The sequence below is a fragment of the Schistocerca nitens genome, chromosome 7 (genome assembly GCF_023898315.1).
Source record: "Schistocerca nitens isolate TAMUIC-IGC-003100 chromosome 7, iqSchNite1.1, whole genome shotgun sequence".
NCBI lineage: Eukaryota > Metazoa > Arthropoda > Insecta > Orthoptera > Acrididae > Schistocerca > Schistocerca nitens.
Genome location: NC_064620.1, coordinates 584,383,959 through 584,410,357, shown reverse-complemented (window position 1 = coordinate 584,410,357; position 26,399 = coordinate 584,383,959). Strand labels below are relative to the sequence as shown.

General features: G+C 41.8%; 1 protein-coding gene across 1 annotated transcript in view; it reads right to left on the bottom strand.

The window, feature by feature from the left end:
• The window catches only part of LOC126195269 (caseinolytic peptidase B protein homolog), an 87,855-nt gene extending 69,352 nt beyond the window's left edge, over nt 1–18,503 (bottom strand). The window contains exons 1-3 of the mRNA XM_049933798.1: nt 18,006–18,503; nt 8,550–8,601; nt 8,273–8,463 (exon numbers count right to left, since the gene is read on the bottom strand). Of these exons, the coding sequence (XP_049789755.1) occupies nt 8,273–8,463; nt 8,550–8,601; nt 18,006–18,336 (574 nt within the window). The 5' untranslated portion in view covers nt 18,337–18,503. The remainder of the gene's footprint in view (nt 1–8,272; nt 8,464–8,549; nt 8,602–18,005) is intronic.
• Between the last annotated feature and the right edge of the window lie 7,896 nt (nt 18,504–26,399).

Below are 26,399 nucleotides of genomic sequence, written 5' to 3'. Positions count from 1 at the left end.
AATTTGTACATTGTATTTGAATATCATGGTCCAAAGGTGCTGTTGTTTCTAAACATAAATATCTGAGACTACTCATCCTACGTTCTTGTGGCTGATGTTCCTAATCCTTTCACATAATATGCAGATGCCCCACTCAAATGCAATTTGAGATATTGTGATTTATTTGATTTACTGTGCACATGTTGCACTCAAGTGCGATTTCATATAATATCTATTGTAATGGCTTCAAAAACTCCAGACACCAAAACTTGGAGTGTGGGCTATTGTGTACATACTGCCTGATGCTCTTTCTATATTTTTGTGGTTTTTATTAGGCCTAAACATGCAATATTACTGAACTGTAAGGCGATGTTCATCAGCAGTGGTGACATTTCTAAAAGAATGGTGAAATGGGGAATTCTCATGGAAGCTGAAATCAGTAGAAAAGTCAAGGAATTACTGATTGGTAGGTTGGTTTAAAAAAAGGAGGAGGGGGAAGGGACCAAACTGTGAGGTCATCAGTCCCTTGTTCCCAGTAGAACAATTACCCAAGGGAAAGAAGAAAACAAAGAAGACGTACGGTACAATCACAGGAAAAAAGGAAGAACCAGAAGAACGACAGGAGGACAACAAACATTACAATGGACAAAACAAGACAAGAAAATCACAGACACACGCAAGAAACAGGAAGAAAAGACTAAAAACAAGAAAGCAGATTACTATGGCTGGCTGACCATGAGAATAAAAAAGGAGAAGCCAGCCACTCTGCAACACATTAAAAACTACACCCTAGAAGCCCTAGGGTGGAGGACACAGAGGGACAAAGGACATGCACTGAAACTCAGATCAAATGATAAAACCCTCCCTCACGAGTAAAACGTAAAACTAAAGCTGCTGTTGAGGCACTGTCGCACAACACCGATGGTAGGGTGCTGGGAAAGTAAAAAGTCCACTGTAGAGCGGCTAAAAGTGGGCAGTCCAGCAAGTGGTCGACGACTGTCATTTAGGAGCCACAGAGACATTGAGGTGCATCTTCGCAAAGGAGGAGGTAACCATGTGTGAGCCACATATGGCCAATGCGGAGCCGACAAAGGACAACTGATTCCCTGTGAGAAGCCCACAGGGAAGACTCCCACACATTTGCAGTCTCCTTAATGACACACAGTTTGTTGTGCATACTGTTATGCCTCTCCATCTCCCAAAGCCGAAAAATCTTACAGCATAAGACAGAACACAGGTCAATTTCAGAGATGCCCCTCTCCAGGAGCGATTTACACGCAGCCTGTTTGGCCTGCCTGTCAGCAAGTTCGTTGCCTGACATGTCCTGTGGTCCACACTAACACCACTGAATGACTGGACCGTTCCAGGGCAGAGATGGACTCCTGGATGTTCGCCACCAAAGGATGGCGAGGGTAGCACTGGTTGATATCTTGTATGTTGCTCAAGGTGTCAGTAAACAGGAGAAATGACTCACCAGAACAGGAACGGATGTACTGAAGTGCACGAGATATGGCCACAAGCCCTGCAGTGAATACACTGCAGCTAGCAGGCAAGTAAAACTGTTCAATATGGCCTCTGTGGACATAGGCGAAGCCAACATAACCATCAGCCATCACGCCCTTGGTGTAAACAACTTCAGAGCCCGGAACATGTCAAGAATCGAGAGGAAGTGACAGTGGAGAGCGGCAGGATTAACAGAGTCCTTAGGGACATGCAAAAGGTTCAGACGAAGCTACGGCCGAGGTGTACACCAAGGAGGTGTAGTGAATGGACCTCACGTAGAGGTGGTAAGGGGAAGGACTCCAGTTCAGAGAGAAGGGATTGCTTGTGAACCGCAATTGTGAGCCCCGACCTGGGCCGCCAATGCAGGAAATGAATTTCAGCGGGTGGGAAAAGGTGACGGTAATCCGGATGCTCAGGAGAACTACGAATGTGTGCAACATAACTGGCGAGCAGTTGTGCAATGGACGGACTCTGGCCTCCACCAGGACACTGGTCACCAGACTCCCATAGTCAAGGCGGGATTGAACAAGGGCTCTGTAGAGCTGCAGCAGTGTAGAGCAATATGCACCCCAATTGGTGTTGTTCAGGCAGCAGAGAGAATTGAGGTGCTGCCAGCACTCCAGCTTAAGCTGATGAAGGTGAGGTAGCCAAGTCAACCGGGCATCGAAAACCAGTCCTAAGAATTAATGTGTCTCCACTACAGTGAGTGGATCATCATTAAGATAAAATTCAGGTTCTGGATGAATGGTACGACACTGACACAAGTGCAGGACACACGACTTCGCGGTTGAAAACTGGAAGCTGCGGACTAGAGCCCATGACTGCGCCTTATGAATGGCTCCCTGTAGGCACTGCTCAGCAACACCTGTGCTGGAGGAGCAATATGAAATGCAGAAGTCATCTGCATACAGAGAAGGGGAGACCAACAACCCTACGGCTGCTGCTAGGCCGTTAATGGCCACTAAAAATAGAGATACACTCAATACGGAGCCCTGCGGAATGTCATTCTCCTGAATACAGGGGGAACTATGGGAGGCACCAACTTGGACATGGAAAGTACGGAGTGACAAGAAGTTTTGAATAAAAATCGGGAGGGGGGCCCCGGAGACCCCACTCATACAATGTGGCAAGGATATGATGTCGCCAGGTCGTGTCATATGCTTTACGTAAGTCAAAAAAGACGGCAACCAGGTGTTGGCGTCTGGAAAAGGCTGTTCGGATGGCAGACTCGAGGGACACAAAATTATCAGTGGTAGAGTGACCCTGATGGAAGCCGCCCTGACATGGAGCCAGTAGGCCACTTGACTCCAGGACCCAACCCAACCACCGGCACACCATACGTTCCAGCAGCTTACAGATAACATTGGTAAGGCTGATGGGCAGATAGCTATCCACAACAAGTGGATTTTTACGGTGTTTTAGCACCGGAATGATGGTGTTCTCCCGCCACTGCGATGGAAAGATGCCATCAAACCAGATCTGGTTGAAGATGACGAGGATATATCATTTGTAGTCAGACGAGAGATGTTTAATCATCCGAATGTGAATCTGATCCGGCCCAGGAGCTGTGTCGGGCAATGTGCAAGGGCACTGAGGAGCTCCCACTCTGTAAATGGTACATTATAGGGTTCACTGTGGCATGTAGTGAGGGTGTGAAAGACTGGGGGGTAGTTCTCCGATGCAGAGGCTCAAACATAGTGTTCAGCAAAGTGCTTGGCAATTGTGTTTGTGTCAGTAGAGAGCATGCCATTTATGTTAACACTGGGAACACTTCTTGGGGTCTGGTACCCAAAAAGACCTCTGATCTTCATTCAGACTTGGGAAGGTGATGTATGGCACCCAATGGTCGACACGTACCTTTCCCAACACTCCTGTTTCCATTGTTTTATAAGCAGGTGAACGCGGGCACGGAGCAGCTTAAAGGGTATTAGGTGCTCTAGGCAAGGGTGCCGCTTATGTTGCTGTAAAGCTCGCTGACACTCTTTAATTGCCTCAGCGACTTCTGGTGGCCACTAAGGGACTGTCTTCCACCAGGGGCACCACAGAGAACGAGGGATCGTGTTTTCTGCTGCAGAAATTATTGTTGTAGTGACCTGCTCAATCAAAACATCGATGGCATCACGTGGGGTAGATTCAACGGTGACAGAAGAGGTTGAAGGCTACCCAGTCTGCCTTGTTTAAAGCCCATCTGGGTAGGCATCCATGGGCATGACACCGGGGCAGTGACAGGAAGCTGGGGAAGCGGACACTAGCACACAGGTTGTCATGTGCTCTCCAGTGGATAGATGAGAGAAGTCCTGGGCTGCAAATTGATAAATCAATGGCTGAGTAACTACCTAGACTCACACTGAAATGTGTGGTGGCTCCAGTATTTAAAAGACAGAGGTCAAGTTGGGACAGTAAATTTTCGACATCTCTGCCATGGCCAGTAACCGTGGTGCTACCCCACAAGGGGTTATGGGCGTTAAAATCTCCCAAAATTAGGAAAGGTTTAGGGAGTTGATCAATCAAGCAGCCAATGCATTCAGGGGTACTGCACTGTCTGGAGGGAGACAGTTATTTCCTGCATCGTCCGTATCCTGACAGCCTCAGCTTCAAGAGGAGTTTGGGGGGGCACAGGTGAACTACATACTGTGTTCAGGACATAAACGCAAACTCCACCTGACACACTATTATATTCGTTACAGTTCTTGTAATATCCCCTGTAGCTGCGAAGGGCAAAGGTCTGCATTGCCATGAACCAGGTTTCCTGGAGGGCAATGCAGAAAACAAGTGTAAAGTTTAACAGTTGCCATAGCTCATCCAGGTGGTGGAAAAAACCACCGCAATTCCACTGGAGGATGACATGATCGTGAGACTGGGAAGGCATGAAACACTCAATGAGGCAGTCTACGCCTCAGGGTCACCTGCTGCCACTGACTTATTTCCTGAACAGGCTGTATCCATTGTGTCTGAGGGTCTGGCGAGATCTAGGTCCTCAGCGGGCGCCAGAATTTTCACCTCATCCTCAGAAGCAGAGCTTGTAAGCAGCGGTGGTATGGGTTCCACCACAATTCTTTTGGTCTTGGGGGTCTTCTATCTGGATTTCTCTCGCTGAGCCTTGGGTTTCTCTGGCTGGGACGGCTTCACTGATTCAGTGTCCAGGACTGAGGATGATCGTGAAGCCCTACGACCAGCTGCTTTTGGGTGCTTCAGGCACTGGTGGGTGTCATCTTACCTACTAGCGGAAACCTGGGAAGGCAGTGACCTAAGGGACCCCTTTCTAGCGAGAGGAACTGAAAAAGACTTATGCTTCCCCAGCTCAGAAATGGGGCTGGTTTCCCCAGTAGTTGGGGGGACAGTGGTCCCAAGGTAGGTGGCACAGGAGCAACAGGGAGGGAAGTTCCCCCTACCATCAAGGGAGCAGGTTTAGTCTTCCGGCTCTGAGAGCTGACTGGAACTCGCGGAACTGATGGGGCTACAACTGTTCTTGTAGCGGCGGCATAAGAGGTGGTCGTAGTCACAGGATGTAGGTGCTCAAATTTCCTCTTGGCTTCAGTGTAGGTCAGTCGGTCCAGGGTCTTGTATTCCATGATTTTTCTTTCTTGCTATAAAATCCTGCAGTCTGGTGAGCAGGGGGAATGATGGTCTCTGCAGTTGACACAGATGGGAGGTGGGGCACATGGAGTATTGGGATGGTATGGACATCCACAATCTCAACATGTGATGCTGGAAGTACAGCGGGAAGACATATGGCTGAACTTCCAGCACTTAAAGCACTGCAATGTGGGAGGGATACATGGCTCAACATCACAGCGGTAGACCATCACATTGACCTTCTTGGGTAATGTGTCACCCTTGACGGCCAAGATGAAGGCACCGGTGGCAACCTGGTTATCCGTCGGACCCTGATGGACACGCCGCATGAAATGAACTCCTTGTTGCTTTAAGTTGGCACGCAGCTCGTTGCAGACTGCAAAAGAAGGTTCCTGTGGAATATAATACCCTGGACAATATTTAAGCTCTTATGAGGTGTGGTGGTAGTGGAAACATCCCCCAGCTTGTCACAAGCAAGTAACGCCTGTGACTGGGCAGAGAATGCCATTTTTATCAAGACTAACCCTGACTGCATTTTGGACAAGCCCTCCACTTCCCTGAACTGGTCCTCTAAATGATCTACAAAAAACTGTAGCTTCATCAAAACAAAGTAGTCCCCATCAGTTCTCGTACCTATGAGGTACTGGGGGTGAATAAGGTTCACTGCCATCCTTAGCTTGGCATTCCTCTCATGGTGTGGCCAGGGAGGGGAATGACTTGGGGTCATATTTCTTAGCGCATTAAAGTTAGACTTTGCCTGCTTAGAGACTGCTGGTGGTAGACCACCAGCAAGAGATGTAGTACGCTTCATGGTGTGTCATCCGGCCTGATGCCACCCATTCTGACCAGTCCCCCCCCCCCCCCCCCCCCACCACAGGTGCAACCCAGCCACAGCAAAGGCCACCTAGCAGGATGGCCATTGCCTGGAGTCGTGATGGCCCAGGGTGACGGGCATCTACCCCTTGGCATACATGGGGAGTTAACAGTGCAGTCATCAGCAGATCAGTCCCTGTGTAGTCAGGGGGTACAACCAACAGAGTACATGGCAGCCCCACCATAATGGACTGGCTACCGTGCTGGATATCAGGTGTAAAGAATTCCATGGTCAACATTGGCGCAGAAAGCGACACTGCATAGTGGGAGTAGGAAAACGCACCCAGGAAGGTGTCCTCACTTAAGAGATGGATGATGAGCTAGACTGCAATGCCACGATGAAAAAGTGGGCCAAGATCTCAATGCATGATGGACACAATGCACCATGTATGGCACACTTCCCCAATTGGCTCACTCTTCAGGAAAATTTTGAAAAATGGAGGTTAAACCCTACAGGGGACCTTCACATTAAGGCTGAAACGTGAGACTCCTTTTAGTTGCCTCTTATGACAGGCAGGAATACCTCGGGCCCTTTCTAACCCCCGGGCCTGCAGGGGGTCAAGGAATTACTGAAACATTCAGGGAATTCTTAATAACAATAGTCGGGGGTTTGGGGGGGGGGGGGGGGAGGAGCAGTTGAACTATTCACTGATGGAAAGAAATGTTCAGAGGAGTTTAGTTAAAAATTAAGATGAGATTCTGTTTCAGAAATGATTTGTTGTGAAGTCACGTAAGAAAAGCCAAAGAACTACACTGAATTGCTGTAACACTCCTCTCTAAGTCGAGGCAACCTTTGGCAGATCTGCTGACCTCTAGAATCTTCATTATTGTCGGTGAGTTGTCATTATCAAAGTCAACTGATTACATTCCAGTGGCAATAGTTCAATGTGTGTTGCTTCTGTGGATTTCTCATATACTTGAAGTTATGTCATTATAACATGGCATGGCATATTAATGGATGTGTCTGCCACTGCGAGGAAAAAGGAGGAGGGGAGGGGGAACCACATCAGTTGGTACAATATAATTACTTTTTAACATAGACATCTTTTTATCTCTATCTGCTCCTCTTCTATTTATAAAGTTTGAAGTCTCGTTAGGGGTTTTCAGGTCATGTTTCTAAGACAGAAAATGACTAGGCCTCTAATGAGCCTAAGCCTCCAGCTGCACCAGCAGATGAATGCCCAGTGGTATCCTGTAATTAGTGTCTGAGGAAGGTAACTGCCTTTTCCTTGGACAAACGTGGGTTTGAGAATCAGTTCTTGGTTCAAGGCATGGGGCATACCTATTGTAGTGGTTGTGAAAATCTATGACATTGGTAATAGATAATGTCATTTTTATTTCGAATGGGCTTCAGAGTATGATAAGTGATCAGTTGTTTTGAATTCCTGGATTTTCTTTTCTTTACAAAAAGTTGGATGCAGAGGATGTCGATCTGGGCAATTTAAGCACTGGAGCAATTGTTGGCACTGTTAATTGGTGCATCACTATCCAATACTGTATCGGTAGATAGTTTTGTATGTACACCAGTCCTGGCACATTGGTAACAACAAATGCATCCCACAGGTGGTGAAATGTATGGTCAGATGATGCACTTTTGTCTCTTCATGAAGCATGTTCTCTTCAGACACTAGTACGAGAGCTCCTGCGCCGACCTAGTTGTCCTCAAGTTCTTTCTGTATATGACAAATAATATGCACACCCCAGGGCTCCTAGTTTTGGAAACGACAGAAAATCTAAATCTGGAGAGCAGAAGAGAATCTGCAGCCCACTCCTCAAATGCAAGTCTTGCATTTTAACTGCTGTGGCACCTATCTCAGTGCTACACACACACATGCCCCATATCAACAGTTTTTGTACTATCTGCCTATTTGGTAAGAAGTGATCTACCTTCATACACATATCACATTCCACACTGGATATCACAAGGCACATGCTCCCACAATGTACTAACAGCAATTAGTTCTAATTACAAATATATACTACAAAACAACGTGAAAACTACCCAAATAAAGGTTACACGAGGTTCACAAGTTACTAAATACCTGCAAAATCATTTAAATAAAATTAACAATATTATGAAAAGGAAAGTTTCTACTCGCCATACAACAGAGAAGCTGTGTCACAGCATAAATAAAGCTTTCAGCCATTGATGAAGGCCTTAATGGCTGAAAGCTTTATTTATTTGTGACAGTCCTTTTGTTGTACCTATCTGTGACTCAGCATCTCCACTATATGGTGAGTAGCAAATTTCCTTTTCACAATATTGTTACATTCCATCCTGGATTTTCCATTGTTCACTTAAATAAAATTGTGCTGTTACAGAAGGAAAAAGATTGATTACCATCCACTGTGTGAAGCCCTTTCTCAAGAGCAGTACGATAGGCACTAAAAAATTCATCTCCGGCATTGGGATCTGCACCAGACTGCAAGAGAAGCCGTGCCACATCTACCCAGCCATTGATAGCAGCAGTATGCAACAATGTCCATCCAAGTGTATGTCGGCGATTCACATCCAGGCCTTCAGATATCAGCCTGCACACACATACTCAAATGTGATAAAAGATTTGGAAATTATAAAGAATTAATAGGTGTTCTACAAACATTTCATGATGTGATACCTTTTAACTTCCTGCAAGTTACCATACTTAACAGCTCTGAATGCATACTTCTCTGAAACAAATAATCAGTTTGTATAAGAGAAAATAATACAAAACAAAATAATAAAAACAAGTACCCCTACATGTCACCCCCCCCCCCCCCACACACACACACTTTGATTTATGCATACACTCCAAAAGGCACCACAACTATTGTCTGAATTACATGACAGCTGACCTTTTATAGAATTACAGTTTTGCAGGTCGTGGGCATGACAAGAAACAGGGTCGACAGAAGCGTCCGATTCCATGCGTCGGCGTTAGGGTGTTGTCGTGTGTGACATCATGACGGCACGGAGTTTGGTTTGGGAGTGTGGCGTGTTTGTAGATGTCGTCGTGTTGTGGTTTGTTGTGCTCTCTGGTGGTATGTTCAGGGTTTTTGTTTGTGTGGTGTAATGGACTCAGTTTGCTTTTGCTCATTATCCAGAATTGTTCAAGTGTCGGCTGTGTTTGTAGTGGAACTCGTTTCAGTGAGTTAACGATTTTGTGTGAAGGTTAATTTAGTGTTGTTCGCTGTACATTGTGGAGTAATTTTAGTAAAATTAATTGGTTGCTGTTTTCGTTCAGGAATGGATTTGACGGATAAAATTAACAGTGCGCAGGTCAAGGGAAGTGTTCGATCTCGATGTGCGGCTGTGTATGTTGATATTGGTATCGAGATATGTTTTTGAGCTATATAGGCCAAGGGAAGTGTTTGATCCAAATTCATGGGATCGGGAGCTGCTGTTGAGCTATACAGGTCAAGGGAAGCGTCCCGATTCCAGATGATATTGTGTTTAATAGTATTTGGGGAGTTTTGTGATGTCGGTTTTTTTTTGTCATTTTGTGTGGTTTTGTATGGGGGTGGGTGTCTAAATTTGTTCATATTTAGTTTGCCCCCACCAAAAAACACCCCATTTCCCGCACTTGTCCCATTAGTGTCATTAGGCTTTTAGTGGAAAGTGTGTGTGTGTTTGTTTTTCGATGTATTTTCGTCCTCATAATGTATACCTGCTGACTATATGTGTGCCATATTGGAATTGTGGTTTATGATCGTTTCCGCCATGTTTGTGACGTCATGGGTCAAAGCAGACGGGCAGGATCGGACGCTTCCATATTTCCAAGCAACCTTGTCAAACATTACTAAATGCCTTCTATGAAAACTACCAAGGACAGAATAGTTTGGAAGCACAATTATAATGGAAATATAGTAGATTTAGTTGTAAGAAATAGCTCTGACCTCTCTGAGGATGGACATAGTGAAATTGGTATCAGTGCCGAAGAGGCAGCTGTAGCAACAACAATTATTAAAAGTACTAAGAGCAGCTATAAAAATTAGGAAGATTTCCATGTTGAGTATGCTCCATAAAGAAGCAGTCTGGCCATATCTCAAGGAGGAACACAGAGAAAGTAACAGAAGAATTGTTTCTCTAATGTAAAATAATAGCTGAGAATGGAACAGATAGAACCAAGTAGAACAGTTCATTATGTGAGGGATCCTTCACAGAACACAATAATTGCAAAGAAACTTCTAAAGAAGCAGTGATTACTACATAAAAAGTGTAAAACAAAGCATACAGTTATAGACAAGGAGAGGCTAAATGAAGCCCATTTGGCTGTAATGAGGGCACATGTAAAGCCCTCAATGACTACCATAGCAGAATCGAATTGTGAATTGTGGTTTATTAGTCTCATAACATACATAATCTAAATAATTTGATTCAGGTACAGGAGACATGTCAAAATTTTGGTAAAGTTTTACCATATACATCCAACACTTGATTTTAACAAATGGTACCATAACAATAATACAATATAAAAATACACATACAATAAAAAAAAATTAACAATTAATTACAACAACTGATTTTAACAAATGGTATCATAATAATAATAATAATACAATTTTGTTACACATACAATAAAAAAACTAACAATTAATTACCCCTTGCTCAAATTATCATGTCATCCTCCATGAATTCTTCTACTGAATAGTAGCATTTCTCCCACAGAATCTGCTGTAGCCTTATTTTTAGACTCTCTGGCTTCATATTAAATATATTTTTGCCAATTAGCTTGTTATATATTGTCATCCCCATATACTGTGGAGTTCATGCATATAATTTCAAATGGTGTGTGGGTAATATAAAATTATTTTTATTTATTATGTTGTATGTGGTTAAAATGATTTTCCTCAAATAATTTTTGTCTGCTGTGTACAAAGATTATAATTTCATAAACGTATATGGAGGGAACTGTTAGGATTTGCAGGTCCCGAAATAATGGGCGACAAGATTCTGTTTGTTGTGCACTACACATGTATCTTATAATTTTCTTTTGCAGTTTCAGTATTCGAGATACACTACTTGAATTTCCCCAGAAAATGATACCATACCTACTGACAGATTCAAAATAACTATCTTATCAAAAGATCTCTCACAATATCCAAGTATACTTTGTTCATATGTAAATTCTGTCAGTGGCACTGAAGTTAATGTCCAGACACTCACTCACTGATGACACTGGAACTGAATTGAGAGTAAATGTTCTTTTACAAAGGAAAGTACAGAAGTAAAGACCCGAACTCAAGCATGACTGCAAAGGCGACTGAAATGGATATTAGTGTCATTGGTGTTGAGAAATAGCTGAAATTTCTAAAACCGAACAAACCTCCAGGGCCGTATGGAATCCCTATTATGTTCTATACAGATTATGTAGCCAAGTTGGCCCCCTCTTCTCACCATAATATACTACTGTCGGTCCCTCAAATAAAAAATTGTAGTCATTAATCTGAGGAAAGTATTCATGTCACATCCACCCACAAGAAGGGTATCAGAAGTGAACCACAAAACTATCATTAAATATGTATGATATCTCTCTGTTGTAGAATCTACAAACATATTATGAGCTCAAATGTAATGATCTTCCCCATGCTAACTAGCAAGGATTCTAAAAATAATCTCATGAAACCCAACTTGCACTTTTCTCTCACATGACATCGTGAATGCCATGGATCAAGGCAGTCAAGTAGATGTAGATGTTTCTTGACTCAGTAACACACCAATGCTTATTACAAAAACCATGACCATGTGGGATATCACATGAAATCTGTTAATGGATTACAGCAGGGAGGATGCAGTTTGTTACCTAGGCTGTGGGCTAACGTAGAAGAAAGTTCCGATGTGCCCCAACAAAGTGTGTTGGGGCCATAGTAGTTCATGTTGTATGTTAATGACTGTACTATGATTTGAACAGTTCTTTTATCAAAATGATGTCAAATGAGTCAGTTTACAGGATATGTACACATGTTTAGTGTTAACAGTACTGAAAACACTATTTTTCCATTACACTCAGGCTATCAGTTTTCAAAGAGAAACTCGTCAGTGGATTACAAGAAGGTGTCTAGGACAAATGATTTTAGCTTATATCTGAAACTTGCTTTGCTACCTGTCAGACATTTTATGTTATTGGGCAAATAATCAAAAATTTTTGTGGCTGCATATTGAACACCTTTCTGAGCTACTGGCTGCTTTAATAATGGGTAATAACGGTAACGTTTTCCTTCTGGTATTGCAGGTGTGGATTTCACTACTCTTCCCAAATTGTGGTGGATTATTTATGATGAATTACATTAATGAATATGTGTATTGTAATGGTGCACTGAAAATGCCTACCCCTTGAGGTACTTACATAATGGCTGTGGGTGAACACCACATATTACTCTTATTGCTCACTTTTGTGCAATCAATAGTTTCTTTCACAGTGATGAGCTACCCCAGAAAATTATTCCATAAGACATATGCAAAATAAATCAGGAGGTCGATTCCTTTATCTCCAACACTAGCAATTATATGAAAACCAAGTGTAGCAGTTCTTAATTGCTTGAGAAGATTGGAGGATCAGACGTGTCCTCCTTCCAACTGAAGTTTTCATCAATAGTTGCACCCAAAAATTTGGAGCATTCTACCTTATTTTTCTCTCCAGGGAACCACTTAATAATTCTTTGAATAACACCATTAACCACCTCTTCTATTGCTTTCTCTCTCATTACAACACTAGAATAATCCAAAAATAGTACCAGCTCTGCTTGTTGAATGTTAAGGGAAAGATCATTAGATATATATAACATGAGGAGTAGGTGTGGAACCAAAACTGAACACCCTTTGGGACTCCTTTAGTGAATTCTCCCTAGTCACAAACATTTTCTATCTTTTCAACATTGTTTAAATTATTTAGCACAACTTACTGTATTCTGTCTGAAGTATTGTGCAAACCAGCCATCAATTTCATAAAACTGAAGTTTTTCTAAGAGTGTAACATAATCTGCACAATCAAACATCTTGGAAAACTCACAAAAAAATTCAGCTGGTGATATTTTGTTATTTAAGGCTTGTAATATTTGTTGGGTGAATGTAGAAATAGCATTCTCAGTTGAGCAACCCTTCTGAAATCCAGGCTATGGGAAATACGGAAGCGTCCGATCCCGCCCGTCTGCTTTGACTCATGACGTCACAAATATGGCTGAAACGACCATAAAGCACGATTCCAATATGGCGCATATAAAGTTGGTACGTACACATTATGAGGACGAAAATACATCGAGACACAAACACACACACTTTCCACAAAAAGCCTAATGACACTAACGCGACAAGCGCGGGAAATGGGGTGTTTTTGGGTGAGGGCAAACTAAATATAAACAAATTTAGACACCAACCCACATACAAAACCACAGAAAACGACGAAAAAAACCGGCATCACAAAACTCCCCAAATACCACTAAACACAATATCATCTGGAATCGGACACTTCCCTCGACCTATATAGCTTAACAGCAGCTCCCGATCCCATAAATTAGGGTCAAACACTTCCCTTGGTCTATATAGCTCAAAAACATTTCCCGATACCAATATCAACATACACAGCCACACATTGGGATCGAACACTTCCCTCGACCTGCGCACTGTTAATTTTATCCGTCATATCCATTCCTGAACAAAAACAACAACCGATTAATTTTACTAAAATTACCACACGATGTACAGCGAACAACACTAAATTAACCTTCACACAAAATCGTTAACTCACTGAAACGAATTCCACTACAAAACAGACCCGACACTCAAACAGAGCCCATTACACCACACAAACGAAAACCCTGAACATACCACCAGAGAGCACAACAAACCACAACTGACAACATCTACAAACATGCCACACTCAAAACCAAACTCCGCGCCGTCATAACGTCACACACGACAACACCCTTACGTGTCACGGGTCAAAGCCGACGCGTGGGATCAGACGCTTCTGTCGACCCAGACTATGACATTCTAAGTATATTGTTTCCACTTACTCATGAGACTACTCTGGGGTACATTACTTTTTCGAATACTTCTGAAAAAAGATGTCGTAAGGACACTGGATAATAATTATTTAGTCTCCCTTGTTAAATGGTTAACAATGGGATTTTTTAATTTTTCTGGAAAAATCCCCTGTGCCAGTGACGGTTTACATGTATTACTAAGGACATTACTTATTAAGTTACAATTCTTTTCAGAGTTTTATCTGAAATTTCGTCAGCAGCATATGAGCTTTTGTTTTTTAGAATTTTTATAATTCTGTCAATTTCAGTGAAGGCTGTTGGTGCTACCTCTAGCCGCTTAAAGTTTTGTGGAATGACATATTTAATATATTCTCTTGGCTTTTTTTCTTTCTTTCTTTCTTCCTCCCCCCCCCCTCCAACTGAACCATTTAATCCTATTTTTGCTGCTACATATAGAAAGTGATTGTTAAAAGTACTCACAATTTGTGAATTATGAGCCACAACCTTGTCATTTAATTTAATTGTTACAGCACCTTGTACTCTGACCGGTTGTCCTGACTCCCATTTGACATTATCCAATATAATTTTAATCTTATGATCTGCATTATTAATTTCTGTCAGCATATGCATATTTCTGGACATTTAATGGCTTTCCTTAAAATATTACAGTAACATCAGATCTTTAATTATTCTGTCCTTTAAAGAAATTTTCTTGTTCCTCCTACATGAAATTTAATCCATTTAGATGCCAATGCTTTTAACTTACTCTTAAAGCACTGTATCCTGTTCTCATTAATATACATCTACACAGATACTCCGCAAGCCACCTTATAGTGCATGGCGGAGGGCACCCTGTACCACTACTTGTCATTTCCTTTCCTGTTCCACTCGCAATTAGAGTGATGGAAAAAAAAGACTTTCTGTTGCCTCCATATGAGCCCTTATTTCTTGTGTCTTATCTTCATGGTCCTTACGCACAATATATATTGGTGGTAGTAGAACTTTTTGGAAGTCAGCTTCTCTAAATTTTCTCAGTAGTGTTTCTCGAAAAAAATGTCACCTCCCCTCCAGGGTTTTCCGTTTGATTTCCCAAAGCACCTCCATGATGTTCAAACCTACCAGTAACAAATCTTGGTTGCTTCGATGTCAGTAAGTCTGATTGTTTTGTATGACCCAGCCTCAGGAATGCCATTAACTGTGCATCACGATCAGGTAGTCCATTTGCAACTGGGTACATGTTAATTGTTTCAGTCTCAGCATTTTCTACAAAAGTATTATTGATCAGTGTCTTACTATCTTGCTGCACCGAAGTTGGAAAACTGACTACTGAAATTAGACTGAAACACAAAAATGGGCAAGGTTTGTAGGCCAACTACAGATTTAGACATTTCAGGAGCTAAGAAATGTCTGCAGTGCCTTCATTATGCTCGGGGCCAACTCAGGTCACAGTGCAGAGAATTGCAGTGGAAGATACTTCCCAGGAACAAACAACTCTCAAATCATGGTGAAACAAAATTGGTGGATAAATTATTCTTGGGAAACTGCAGCTATTGACGGAAACCCAAATTATAATTCTTGTTCATCTTTCCTGTCTGTATCTTTTTAGAAATCTACACTGAAATCTCCACAAACTATGAACTGTTGTCTTCAACTCCCCCCCCCCCTCCCCCCCCCCCCCAACACAAAGACGAGATTAAGTTGCTTCTCATTCAACCAGATAGACTTGAAGGGCTGTCAGACCAGTATTGCCAATTCCAGTTAACTAAATAACCAACAGAATTGCATGAATTGTTTGAAATCACCAGCCACTCGTTCAAAATTCCATCCAGGCCTACTATTTGCAATAATAGCAATAGCACTAATATTTACTTAGAATAACTGAAATTATAGTAAAAAAGTTATCCATGCTGATTTTAATCAGGGATGTGTCATGTGCTGATTCCTGTTGCATGATTCCCAGAATCTCCAGTTCTCCAGGAATCACCTAGTATTGGAATGTAGTGATTCCAACACCTTTGGCATCGATTCTTTGTTATTATTCTTTTTTATGTGAGTGTACTCATTTTATCTTCAGAGCAGTCCAATCACATGAAAGTAGATAAAGAAAGGAGCAGAATAGCAAACTATAACCTGGCAACAGGTTCTACACAATGCTGGTGACTACTTTGAAGGACAGTAACAGGTTCAAACATGTAACTCTTTTGTATCTGTTGTGAATAAATAGTTGCCACTATTTAAGTTCCAACCCTTGTATAAATGCCCTGCCCACTGGGCAGTTGCCATGCCCACATCACTCTCCGACAATGATGACCAAATCTCCGTTTCATATGACATGGACTGATCCTATACATAGCAGAATCACCTGATAACAGAGAAACAGCACTTCTACCATTATTCATGAGGAACTAAGGAATCTCTTGACACAGTACTAGCACAGATGGGACAAAATGGCACAATTAAGGATCTAGAGTTGGAGGACGACAGGCTCACCTGTTGACTGAAGCAACGACTCAGATCCTTATTTTACTGAAGTAGAATAAATACAACCTGATCAGTTGTTTATACAAACTTGTATGTCATTATAAAAATTTTGAAAACAACAAAGTAGCCAGTGTTTTCTTCTGTAGGTCAGATTTATGACAGCAATATAATGACTGCAGCAGAATATTCTATTCTAGTGAAATCTACTATGATTCAAACTGCACTACAATCATTGTCATCTAAAAGATAATCAAGGTTGAATGTAACTTCCTATTGCCAAAATCTCAACATTCAGATTAGGCCTACTTCCAGAAAATATTTTAATAAGTAAAATTAATTACAGGCAGGTTCTTTGTGCAAATATACTTACTATCTAGGTTAAAGCAAGTAGTTTAAAAATATTTTGTCTGTGTAGTTGTATATAGCTACATATGAATGAAAGAGTGGCCTAATCATAAGTGTGATAGAATAAAAATGTTTACAATGCAAATATGGCACAAAAAATGTCACAGAATAAAGGTGTCAAAGTACGTTCTCTGTTTTACAATTGGCTACTGTAGGCCTACTTCTGTTTCTGAATGTTGAGGATGTCTTTCTATGGATACACTACTACAAACATAATTACCTTCAATAAATGTAACATTACTTTCTCACTTTTTAGTGGAGTACACACTGTGTCAACCTCTTTGTCAACTGCCTTTGAAATCCAGTTCACATGGTCATTCTATATAACTACTGTTTTTTCATTACCAATAAATTATCCCTTACTGAAGAGTACTACTGCCACCGATTGATACCATAATATTTAACATGTATTATATAGTTGTTGGCACATTTATAATGACCATAGTTTCATACCTTTTCATTGAGGAACTGAGAACCAAAAATCATGTAGTCACTCCGGTAAATATTTCACGCAGGTCACTAATACGATATTTTGCTTAGCATATATGAAAATACCAATATCCTGATTAATGTCTGTGTGTGAACATTTATTCCTTCAGGCTGGGAATAAAACTCATTGTTGAATATAAAATAATTTTGTGCTGTTATGATCCTGAATGTGGCTGCTGTTTCATCAGAGAGAGAATATATATATATATATATATATATATATATAAGGTTTGCTATGCACGGTATGTCATGTTCTTGATCCTGTCCATCAACTACTTTGAGTTTTCCTGGTTCATATTGCCTTCAAAAGCATAATTTTCGTGGCATACACTCTGCAATGTTTCAGAAAGAAACCACAACTGACTACATACAAAGACTTCAAACTTTTGACTATAAGCTACAAACTTCTCATTCTCAAGGAAGGATGCATAATTGACGTACAAAATTATTTTTAAACTTTCTTTTGTGCTCATGTAGTTGAGGGATCGTTTGAAATTTGCTTTGTTTATTTGTCGTAATCATTATTAAAGACCAGTGTTCAGCGACATAATCTTACGGAATCCTGGGATCTTATGACGCTTAACAAGAAGTTTAAGTGCTTCGCTCGCAGCTACAACGTGCTTCAAATGTTGTTACCAGAATATAACTATCCTATTGTATAAAGGTTTAAGTATTGACGTAGCACACAGGAGAGACTTGTCAAGACCGTATAGTAAGTTAAAACACAATTGGTTTACCTTGCAAGTTATCATGCCGCTCAGCACACAGCGCAACAATCGTGCTTAGGCTGCCAGATAGAAAAATCAATGGACCATGAAAAGTTTTTTCTGAAAAGTCACTGAACTTCGGCTTCGATATATTCTTCACCACATCTGACATTCGCGTTCGGATTTGCGGAACACACAAAGACCAACAACACACGCATCTCTGTTGATTACAGATTTGAAAATGACACATCTTGGTTATAAAATCTTTACGCAATCCGTGCCTCGAAAATATCTCTTGCAAATTTTTCGCGACATGCTGTAAATACAGCATATCGAATTTTATGACACGCGACAGTGCCATGAACAGCACTATTTACACATAACAATTGGAAATGATGATTTACATAAGGACTAAATTTTATGACATCACACACGTCACCCCTAATGACATTTCCACAATTTTCAAATATCGTCTGCACCTTTCTGGTCTCCCGCCTGTGCATTAACCAAACGTCTTCATTGCAAGATACATCATACGCCAAAGATATTTCAAGAACCACGATGCTTACGAGAGATACAGAAATATTACATCAGGCGAGACAAATTTCTCTTCTGTGTTAATGGCGCATAGTTCCTGTGAATACTTATCGTTTGATATCTAAACTTAATAGAAGTTCTTGAACTTTTTATCTCTACGTCTTGATTGCACGACCTGAAGAAACAAAGAAAAGTTTCAGAGGCGAAATACCATTGTGTATGACGTCTATAGTCAAAATTAAACATGCAGTCGATTTGGTTGTGATGACAAGCTGATCTTAGCGTAGCCCGCGGTGCAGGTTTGGGGGAACGCGATAATTTGCTTGTGAAGCCAACGAATGTGAATGCTGAATAAAAGTTGTAGTAACGCACTAATGTGTAGCGTAGCATAATATTTATGTTCGCGCCATATTTAAACCGTCAGTTTCAGTCGAATGCAAGTTGAAACGTACTCATTTTAGTTACTCGTAAATAAGTCAGTCAAGATATATGCTGCGCTGTGACAACTGGTCTGTATGTATTCTAGACCAACATATAGGGCACACTGTGCCACCTTATGCTCTGAGTGTAATCATCCCCACTGGCGACATGAACGCTATCAAAGATGCCTACTTTGGTTATTTTCATTCTATCATGTCATATGGCATAATATTTTGGGGTAACCAGCCTTTAGCCAAAACAATATTTACTGCATAGAAGAGAGCTATGAGAATCATAAGTGGTGTTCATCCAATATGTTCTGGCAGAAATCTGTTCCGTAAGTTACAAATATTAACAGTCACCTCTCAATACATATTTTCTTTGATGATTTTTGTTTCTAATAACCAGTCTCTTTGTAAATCTAATAGTGAATGTCATGATCATGATGATAGATCAAAAAATGATTTACACAGGGCTCTAAAACATTTAAGTGTTTTGCAAAAAGTTCATTATTCTGCCACAAAAATTTTCAACTTTCTTCCTTCAGATATTAATGTGAACATTAATATCTTATCTACTTTTCAACGTAAATGAAGAAACTACATAATGGGAAATTCCTTCTAAAATCTTGATGAGTACTTGCAGATAAATCAATAATTGGTATTTATATTCTTAAAACTTTGTTTTAATGTGTTTCGTTACAACTCATCTCAACTGTTTAAGTTGGACAATTTACTGTATTTTCTTTTTCAGTAGTTGTTTTATGTTACTTGAGCTATGCCTTTGATTTGATTTTCACTGTCAAGCTTACCCATCATTTTATGTTGCATTTTTGTCATTTTATATACGTGTATTATATCTGTTATGTAATAATGACTTGTTCCATATCCTTGTGATTTATCACAATACAGATCAATGGAATATGTAATAAATAAATAAAAAATCAACTGCTGCATTTCTCCATTTGTCGATCTCTTCGTATCCTATTCATTTCTTAGTGTTGCTGTTTGCTTATTTGACGATCAAGCCAGCTAAAACATAGAAATAATCACTTTTTTCGAATTGTCAGTCTCATCACGTACTTTGGCCTCAGTCTGTCAACTAAATATGGTTTTGTACTCTGCCTTCAGCAGAAAACCTCATGGTTTCTTTTCTTACCCAAGCATGTTTCATCACCTATGTGCAAGCAGCAGTAGATTTCGATTCTTCACACAAAAATTTTATGACTTGAACTAGGCCACATGTTGTTGCATATTTTATGGTTTGACAATATGTCATGGTGTTTTACTGTCAGGCTATGAATATATACACTCCTGGAAATTGAAATAAGAACACCGTGAATTCATTGTCCCAGGAAGGGGAAACTTTATTGACACATTCCTGGGGTCAGATACATCACATGATCACACTGAAAGAACCACAGGCACATAGACACAGGCAACAGAGCATGCACAATGTCGGCACTAGTACAGTGTATATCCACCTTTCGCAGCAATGCAGGCTGCTATTCTCCCATGGAGACGATCGTAGAGATGCTGGATGTAGTCCTGTGGAACGGCTTGCCATGCCATTTCCACCTGGCGCCTCAGTTGGACCAGCGTTCGTGCTGGACGTGCAGACCGCGTGAGACGACGCTTCATCCAGTCCCAAACATGCTCAATGGGGGACAGATCCGGAGATCTTGCTGGCCAGGGTAGTTGACTTACACCTTCTAGAGCACGTTGGGTGGCACGGGATACATGCGGACGTGCATTGTCCTGTTGGAACAGCAAGTTCCCTTGCCGGTCTAGGAATGGTAGAACGATGGGTTCGATGACGGTTTGGATGTACCGTGCACTATTCAGTGTCCCCTCGACGATCACCAGTGGTGTACGGCCAGTGTAGGAGATCGCTCCCCACACCATGATGCCGGGTGTTGGCCCTGTGTGCCTCGGTCGTATGCAGTCCTGATTGTGGCGCTCACCTGCACGGCGCCAAACACGCATACGACCATCATTGGCACCAAGGCAGAAGCGACTCTCATTGCTGAAGACGACACGTCTCCATTCGTCCCTCCATTCACGCCTGTCGCGACACCACTGGAGGCGGGCTGCACGATGTTGGGGCGTGAGCGGAAGACGGCCTAACGGTGTGCGGGACCGTAGCCCAGCTTCATGGAGACGGTTGCGAATGGTCCTCGCCGATACCCCAGGAGCAACAGTGTCCCTAATTTGCTGGGAAGTGGCGGTGCGGTCCCCTACGGCACTGCGTAGGATCCTACGGTCTTGGCGTGCATCCGTGCGTCGCTGCGGTCCGGTCCCAGGTCGACGGGCACGTGCACCTTCCGCCGACCACTGTCGACAACATCGATGTACTGTGGAGACCTCACGCCCCACATGTTGAGCAATTCGGCGGTACGTCCACCCGGCCTCCCGCATGCCCACTATACGCCCTCGCTCAAAGTCCGTCAACTGCACATACGGTTCACGTCCATGCTGCCGCGGCATGCTACCAGTGTTAAAGACTGCGATGGAGCTCCGTATGCCACGGCAAACTGGCTGACACTGACGGCGGCGGTGCACAAATGCTGCGCAGCTAGCGCCATTCGACGGCCAACACCGCGGTTCCTGGTGTGTCCGCTGTGCCGTGCGTGTGATCATTGCTTGTACAGCCCTCTCGCAGTGTCCGGAGCAAGTATGGTGGGTCTGACACACCGGTGTCAATGTGTTCTTTTTTCCATTTCCAGGAGTGTATTTTCTGTTGATTTATTTATTTATCCATCTGGGAACAATAAATAGTATGTGAACGATATTCTCTGTAGTTTCTGAGTAGGAAATATCTTTTTACACCTAGCATGATTCTGCAAAAAAAAAAATTACTTCATACACGTATTGTTTGTTGTTGATGTTGTGGTCTTCAGTCCAGGGACTGGTTTGATGATTGTTTGTTAGATATTATTATTATCATTATGATTACTTAAACAAGGCTCATCTCACAATGATATAGGAACTGTTGAGGTGACACAGTACAAATAGATAGCTCAAAATATGCAACACACAGAGTATATAGATACTTTATGAAGATAGGACAACTGGTCTAGCAGGTTAGGACAGGTGGTTGACCATGGCCTCGATCAAGCAATCATCCAGGCATTTGCCTTAGTCAAAATCACAGAAAATCGAAATCAGGTTGGGTGGACAGAGCAACACCATTCTCCCGAGTATGAGGCAAGTGTCTGAACAGCTGCACTGCCCCATTTGGTTGGTCCCTATCGCACACGAAAGAGCCAAAGGAACTGGTAGACGTGCCTAATATCATACAGGACCCCTGCTAGCACGCAGAAGTGCCACAACACGACATGGCATGGACTTGACTAATGTATGAAGTAGTGCTGGAGGGAATTGGAACCACGAATCCTGCACAGCTGTCCATAAATCATAAATCCATAAGAGCACAGGGGGGGGGGGGAGGGTGCAGATCTCTTCTGGACAGCACATCGCAAGGCATCCAAAATAGGCTCAATAATGTTCATGTCTGAAGAGTCTGTTAGCCAGCAGAAGTGTTTAAACTCAGGAGAGTGTTCCTGGAGCCACTCTGTAGCAATTCAGGACGCGTGGGGTGTCGCATTGTCCTGCTGGAGTTGCCCAAGTCTGTCGGAATGCATAAGGAACATAATGGATGCAGGTGACCAGACAGAATGCTTACATATGTGTCACCTGTCAGCGTCGTATCTGGAGTACCAGGTGTCCCTTATCACTCCAAATGTGCCCCACACTATTACAGAGCCTCCACCAGCTTGAGCTGTCCCCTGCTGACATGCAGGGTCCATGGTTTTATGAGGTTGTCTTCGTAACCATACACGACCATCCGCTCGATACAATTTGAAACAGGATATGTCCGACCAGCCAACATGTTTCCAGTTATCAACAGTTCAACATCGGTGTTGACAGGCACAGGCGAGGCGTAAATCTTTGTGTCATGCAGTCATCAAGGGTACCCAAGTGGGTCTTCAGCTCCAAAAGTCCATATTGATGATGTTTTGTTCAATGGTTCATACGCTGACACTTGTTGACTGCCTAGCATTGAAATCTGCAGAAATTTGCGAACGGATTGCACTTCCGTCATATTGAACGATTCTCTTCAGTCATCGATGGTTCTTGCAGGATCTTTTTGCGGCCGCAGCGCTGTAGGAGATTTGATGTTTTACCGGATTTCAGATTTTCACGGTACACTCGTGAAATTGTCTTACAGGAAAATCCTCACTTCACCGCTACCTCAGAGATGCTGGGTCCCGTCGCTCGTGCTCGTTCAAACTCACTTAAATCTTGATAACCTGCTATTGTAGCAGCAGTAACCGATCTAACAACTGCGCCAGATACTTGTTGTCTTATGTAGGCGTTGCCGACTGCAGCGCCGTTTCTGCCTATATACATATCACAGTATTTGAATAAGCATGCCTGTACCAGTTTCATTGGTGCTTCAGTGTATAATTTTCATTGATCTGTTTCAGCTAACTCGTAAAATAAAACGCAGTTCCACTCTTTATCGCTGAACATACTAAAAGAACATGTTAGAAGTTAAAAAGGTTGGATTTAATGTAAACAGATCCAGCAAACTGTTATGTGCCATTGTAATGACTTACATACTAGAACATCGCTATCTGTTGTCCTCTTGCGCTCAGTTGTCTGTAATATTATGTTCATAATTACTACTTTAGATCTGTATATCGCAACTGAATGAAACAAATTTTTCTTGCCAAACGCATTTCGTCTTTATTGTTTGCAGGACATCTTCGGTGGCAATTTTCTTTGATATAGATCTACATTTGTTCTTCTTCCAGCTTTACAGCTGATTTTCTTCTCCTCTCTGCCGTATGCAATTTCATTCTCACAGCACAAGGAAATGAACATCTGTTCACTCGATGTTGTAACTGTTGTATCGATATTTCGCTGACAACTTTTCAGACATGCTTGTGGCGTATCGCTTGCAATATTGTTAAAGATATTTCTGACGCATGCCCGTTTACTCCACAGTGCAAACTGCTTTACGAACCTTGCAAGGGAGTCTCCATGAGCGTAACTGGAAGCTTGTCAGACAAACCATAGGTACAAGAGTTAATCATATCCCGGATGCACTCTCGAAAAATGATGGAATACAATGTACATGTACTGTTGTGTGTGTCCGGTCCACTTTGGCGTTCACTTGTTCTCAAGTGAGTTTCGCGCTAAATTCGAATTTAGTTTACTTTCTCGCTCTCTCTTTCTCAGTGTGTGCGTTGGGAGGGGGGAAGGGCGGGGGGGGGGGGGGAAGGAGGTTTAGCTGCTTGTTGCGTCTTTTTTAGTTCCTTTAATGTGTTAAATGGTGTGCCATTACATAGAGCAGAGTGATCGTTTATAATCTGTTTCCATTGTGCTAATGCTTTCTGTATGTGGAAGTTTTGTTCTACTTTAAGAGTTTGGTATAGGCTGTGGCTGGGTTTTTAGCATTTTTGGATCTGTTTCTATTTACGTTGGGTAATGGTTGTGGGCTATTAGGTGGTCGGAAAATGTGCTATGGGACCTATTACTTTTTTAGTGCTCTAGGGTGTTGTGAATTCTTGTTTTAATGTTCCTACATGTTCTGCCTTATACATACTGGCTGTCAAGTGTGGCATGTAAGTGCATACATGCCTGAACTGTTGAAATTTATCTTTGGGTGTTTGCTGTGTACTCAGCTCTTTCTGTGTTGTGTTGTCTGTCCTGTAACACGTATAAAATCCCTGTTTCTTTAAAACGTTGCCTATTCTGTGAATAATTTTATTATTGCCTGCGAGTATGTACCATTTTGTTTCGTATGTAGGTTACTGCTCTGTTGTGTCTCGCATGTGGTCATTCTCTGTATGTTGTTGTACAAGTCTTGTGTGCATGTGGCCTGTTCATTTCTTTTTTGTTTGTATATTTGTTGGGTTAGTTTCTCTGTCATATGGGTATCATATTCATTTTCCACTGCAAATTGTCTTATTGTATTTAGCTCAGTTTGCTTATAGGTGTTCTGTTTAATCTGTGAAGCCTGAATATGAATCTTGCTTGTTTGTGTGTCAATGTTTGTGTGAATGGTTGTGCTCATGGTTATCGGTATCCTGAATGTTGTGAAGTCAGGAGTGGTTTTATTCTTTGTGTGGTGAGATCCACAAAATTTAATGCCTTTCCTTCTTCTATTCTGAAGTGAATTTTTGGGTGTAAATTGTTTATTTCATTGTGTAGCTGTTTTATGTGTGTACATGATGGATCGATCAGGCAAATTACGTCATTGACATAATGACACCGTTTTATAACTTCGTATTTTTTGGTTTATTGTGCGTCTGAAGCTCTTCTCTAAGTTGTTCATCAATATGTTGACTAAGAGGTCTGTGATCGGTGATCCCACTGGCAGTCCTTCAGCCTGGGAATAAAACTCATTGTTGAATATAAAATAATTTTGTGCGGTTATGATCCTGAGTGTGGTTGCTGTTTCATCTGTGTGGCTGTGTGTGTGTGTGTATTGCCTTGTTGTTTTAGTCCTTACGTAGTGACGTTGATTGTTTCATTTCTCGGAATGCAAGTGTACGTTTATGTGACATAACATGACATGACGCCAGATATGTCTGGTATGTCAATGTCCTTGATCCTGTCTATCAATTTCTTTGAGTTTTCCAGGTTCATATTGCCTTCAAAAGTATAATTTTCGTGACATACTCTCTACATTGTTCCAGAAAGAAACCACAACTGCCTGCATACCAAGACTTCACACACATTACTTGATCTGAACTTAAACTGAGGTGCAAGAGGTAGTTTGGGTGACGTCTTTTATTGACATCTTGGACATGAACAAAAAAGTTTATTGACTACTAACAAACTTACTCAGCTGTATGACAAATATGCTCCCCTAAGAACCGATAACATAAGAAACAAATTTGCACTTTGGCTAACTGAAGAACTAAAACATCTCATGAATCTCAGAGACCCTCCACATTGGGCATACAAACTGCACCACATGCCTGAAAATTGTATTACTTTCAGGTAGAAGCGGAACAGAATAAGCCAAGCTGTGAAAAATGATACTCAGGCATGACCATACATTAAATGACAACAGAAAAATTGTATTTAAAGCATGTTACTTGTAGCACCTACTAAAATATAAAAACTCTTCCCACCTGACCTGAAAAAATCTTGTACAAACATTTATACTTCCAATTATTGAGTACAGAAATATTATCCTTCATGGCTTTTCTCAGGAGAGCACATGGCGCCTGGAACTGGTTATGAATGCCGGTGTTCGTTACATCTATAATGTTTGACTTGTACCTTTGCCTGCAGAGTGATAACTTGCGATTGGATGGTGGTAGGCGCTACAGAATTTTGCTAATCTGTACAAAGAGCTCGGACTTAAATTGGCGTCCATTGCCTGTTATGATGTGAAGTGGGCATCCAAATCGCGCGACCCACTGAAACAAGAATGCTATCACCAGAG